Source organism: Carlito syrichta, unplaced genomic scaffold (genome assembly GCF_000164805.1).
Source record: "Carlito syrichta isolate Samal-C Ts95f unplaced genomic scaffold, Tarsius_syrichta-2.0.1 Scaffold106724, whole genome shotgun sequence".
Classification (NCBI taxonomy): domain Eukaryota; kingdom Metazoa; phylum Chordata; class Mammalia; order Primates; family Tarsiidae; genus Carlito; species Carlito syrichta.
Window position 1 is genome coordinate 1,266 of NW_007050820.1, and position 4,587 is coordinate 5,852.

General features: G+C 45.6%; 1 protein-coding gene across 1 annotated transcript in view; it reads left to right on the top strand.

Annotated features, from left to right (window-relative positions):
* The first annotated feature begins 2,193 nt into the window (after window positions 1-2,193).
* LOC103269896 (monofunctional C1-tetrahydrofolate synthase, mitochondrial) overlaps window positions 2,194-4,587 on the top strand; it is a 121,454-nt gene continuing 119,060 nt past the window's right edge. The window contains exon 1 of the mRNA XM_008067456.1: window positions 2,194-2,206. Within this exon, the coding sequence (XP_008065647.1) occupies window positions 2,194-2,206 (13 nt within the window). The remainder of the gene's footprint in view (window positions 2,207-4,587) is intronic.

Genomic DNA, 4,587 nt, shown 5'->3' on the forward strand with positions numbered 1-4,587 from the left:
TGTGGGATTTCTTTTTTTATTTCATCACTTATTATCTCAAAGAGACTCGGAGCCAGTGATCCTTTCATCCTGCTACAGTCTTTTAAGGAGCTGGGGGGAAAAAAAAAGCAGGGGCCTACAAAACTGAACTCACTCTTGATTTCATATTTCTTCCTCTAATGGTTCATGTTTTTAAAATACACATGTATCCTGATTTTTGGGTAAAGTTTTGCCAAGGATCCAAAAATAACAAAACCACCCTAGAACTTAATTGGCAAGATGAATCTACACTTCACAGTGGATTTCTTCTCAAACTGACAATGTTTAGGTTTTAAGCAAATAAAGTTCCAGTTAATGTGAAACTCAAAAAAAAAAAAAAGAATAGCAAATATGGTAAGGAAATAAATTGCTTATTTCAGGTCACTAAGAAAACTTAATTTAAAGCTTTTATTTGTTGGCAGTTTCCAAGAAGTACCTAGGAAATGGAACCTGCCTATATGAGTGTTTAGTCCCCCTCTTGCAAGGTAGGTCTGTACGTCAAGGCCCCTTGAGGTAGTAGGGTGCAGATACACAGCACCCCACTATATCGATTTCCAAGTTAATTGGTGACCCCTTATTGAAGTGGTTCTTCCTTTTGCAATTTCTGACTATACTTCAACTTACCTTTTCCATGGTCTCTGTTTTCCTTGGCAGCCTGATATTTGAAAACAAATAACATCAAAGTGATTACACACAGTATTTCAGAAGAGTCTTGAAAGTGTGAGAATTTGGCGTGATCTTCTGTTTTCTTCCCATGATCTGTCTCTATATTTCCTCTGCATTTGGAAGCTGTAGTCTCTGGCATTTTTGCCGCATCCTGTTGCCTTTCCTTAACGGAAGTTCTCTTTATTAACAATGTTTCTTTTGTTTCCAATCGGCCTCCTAAAATAAGAAGTTATGCTTAGCTAGCCTGTATATACATTTGAGGCCGTCACTTCTTTAACAAATATGAAATTTTTCCTTTTTAGAAAAACCATTTTGAGATTGCAGGAATAAAGAGAAGTATGAGGACACTGCTGGGGTAGGAAGGAGGGAACATAATGACACAAAGGGTACCTGATCCTAAACTAGGGGAAGTGAGTGAGGACCAGCTGGAGGCCCAAACTGCACCTGCATGTAGATTACTTATGTACCTAATCCTGACTTGTACCCCACATCTTTATAATAAAATAAAGTTAAAAAAAAAAAAAAAAGCTGAGAGCGGTGACTCAGGCCTGCATGAGGAGGCATTTTGGGAGGCAGAGACGAGAGGATTACCTGAACCCCTGAGTTTGAGACCAACCTGGGCAACATGATGAGATCTTGCCTCTACAGTAAATCCAAAAAATTAGCTAGGCATGGTGGCACATGCCTGTAGTTCCAGCTACTTGGAAGGCTGAGGCGGAAGGATCGCCTGAGCCCAGCAGTTCGGGGCTGCGGTGGCTGTGACTATGCCACTGCACTCCAGCCTGGGTGACAGAGTGCGACTCCAACTCAAAAAAAAAAAAAAAAACCAGGCTGGGCATGGTGGCTTATGCTGGTAATTCCAGCACTTTGGGAGGCTGAGGCTAGAGGAAAGAGAAAGAAAGAGAAATATGGGGAAGATGAAGAATATGGTTTTACTTGTATTAATTCTGCTTTATGTGTCTATTGCCACTGAAGTATGGCCTTTACTTGAGGTCATCATCAGCTCCCAAGTCCCGCTCCATTAATTCACGCATTTATTTGAGCCAGGTGCCGTGTTAGAAACTGGAGATGCACAGATGAATAAGGCCTTCAGATGGGAGATGCCACAGGCATCCAACCAGGTTGCCACGAGCAGTGACCCATGAGAGCCTTGTGAGGCGGCCACAAGGGGTCGAGGAGGGTAGCAGGAGCAAGCCAACTCTACCCAGAGGGTCAGAATAGTCTTCCAGGAAATGGGACATCTGAGCTGAGACTTGGACAGTGGGTTAAGGAAGTGGGAGAGGAAGGCTCCAGACAGGAGAAGAGGGTTGGAAGTGACAAGGAAGGTAACGTATGTGGGATCTGCTGGGAGCTTGGTGTTGCAAAGTCATGAAATTTGAGGCAGGGTATGGAGAATAAATGAGGGAGGGATGGATGCTTGAAATGTACATGAAGGTGGCCTTGCCTTTTATGTTAAGGCACTTAAATTTTCCCCTTTAGGTAAGAGGAGGCTGGTAAAGATAGGAGAACATGGTGACTGCATGTGAGTTGAGGGACAGAGGAGCTAGCTTTTTTTTTTTTCAAGCCAAAATCTCACTATGTTGCCCAGGCTGGAGTGCAGTGATTCAACCACCACAACCTTAACCTCCTGAGCTCAGGCGATCCTTCCACCTCAGCCTCCCCAGTAGATGGGACTACAGGCGTGGGCCACCACACCTGGCTAATTTTTGACTTTTTGCAGAGACAGGGTCTTACTGTGATGCCGAGGCTGGTCTCCAACTTCTGGGCTCAAGCAGTCCTCCTACCTCGGTCCCCCAAAGTGCTGGGATTACAGGCATGAGCCATACACCCAGCCTGAGAGGAGCTCGCTTTTGGAAGGGAGTATGAGCTTGCAACTTCTCAGGGGCATTAGATCATAAATGAAATGTGTCATTAATATATTTGTGGCGAAGTGTTTTAAAATGGGCTCTTCTACTCCTCCCTTTTTATTTGGTTTGGAGAGCAATGATGATGTTCATCCAGTGCCCTCTACTTGCCCTGCCAAGCTCATCTCTCAGACAGATGGTCCTTACCCTCGTGGCAGTCTTACAGGGGAGCTTCTGTGTACACGAGCGTCCAGTTGGCAGGAACTTAGAGATCACTCGATCAGCCTTTGCTGTGTAATATGTATACAACAATCTATGTCCAACTGTAGGGTGACATAAATAGTTTTTCAAAATACTACATTGGGGAAAAAATGCATAACATTTTGGTTATGAATTCTTCTCTCTCTCTTTTTTTTTTTTTTTTTTTTGGTTTTTTTTTTTTTTAGTTGGAGTCTCACTCTGTCACCCAGACTGGAGTGCAGTGGCCGCTCCCGGCCAACGCAGCCTCGACCTGCTGGGCTCCGGCTATCCTTCCACCTCAGCCTTCCGAGTAGCCGGAATTACAGGCATGCGCTACCATGTGCAGCTGATTTTTTGATTTATTGTAGAGATGAGGTCTCGCCTGCCCAGGTGGGTCTCGAACCCATGGGCTCAGGCAATCCACTCACCTCAGCTTCCCAAAGGCACAGGATTACAGGCTGAGCCACCGAGCCTGGCTCGAATCCTTCTCTTTAGTACTGATCAAGCCAGTTTAAATAACAGCTGGTTTGCTGCTGGGCACAGTGGCTCACACCTGTAATCCTAGCACTTTGGGAGGCGGAGGTGAGAGGATTGCCTGAGCCCACAGATTCGAGACCAACCTGGGCAACATGGCGAGGCCTCATCTCTACACTAAATAATAAAAAAAAAATTAGCCCGGCGTGGTGGCGCATGCCTGTAGTTCTGCTACCTGGAAGGCTGAAACGGAAGGATCACCTGAACCCAGCAGGTCAATACTGCGGTGGCCGTGAGCTTGCCACTGCACTCCACCCTGGGTAACAGAGTGAGAGTCTGACTCAAAAAAAAAAAAAAGACTAGCTTAAATAACAGCTTTTTCAGTCATGATGGATGATTCTCTTCATCCTGACAAGTGGATGTTTGTCCTGGCTCTGTCCTTTACCTGTGAATCCCTTCTCTTCTCCTTTCCTCTCTCCCTCTCCTCCTCTTAATCTTTCTTCCCTCTTCATTCCCCGACTACCTTTTTTTTTAAGAGATAAGGTCTCCCTCTATAGTCCAAACTGGTGTGTAGTGATAGCTCACTACAGCCTCAAACTCCTAGCCTCAGGCAATCCTCCAGCCTCAACCTCCCAAAGAGCTGGGTCTATAGGCCTGCACCACCACACTTGGCTGATTTTTGTAGAGATGGAGTCTCACTATGTTGCCTGGTCTGGTCTCAAATGCCTTGCCTCAAGCGATCCTCCTGCCTTGGCCTCCCAAAGCACTGGCATTACAGACGTGAGCCACCGCAGCTAACCCCAGCTCCTTATTTCTTGGCTTGGAAAGATTCTCTTTGTCCCTCAGAGCCTGACTCCACCGTCCCCTTGCCCCAGATCGCCCAGGCACACGCCATCCCTCCCAACGTGCTGCCTCCTATTCTGTCTAGGTGATTGGCAGATGGGCTGTTCCCACTGAGGAAAATGCCTGAACATGGCAGGAATTCAACAAACACTCAGAGATTGAATACAATTGCTAGCAAGTGGGAGAACTGTCATTGTGGTGACAATGACACGAACCATGGTGAGCTCTCACTGTGCACCAAAAAGCAGTGACTTGTGATCGAGTATGCACCATCTCACTTAATCCTCCCACCAAGTCAGACAAGGACTTTGAGACTCAGGTTAAATAACTCACTGAGGTTGCACAGCAGGAGAGACTTGAGAGACTCAGAATTCCATCTGTGACACTAAATTGCAGGACAGTCTCCTATAGTCTAGTACAATTGCTGTGACAAAAGTCAACCAAATTATTCCTCTTCTGGGATCCACTGTGCTACCTACATTCTTTTTTTTTTTTTTTTTTT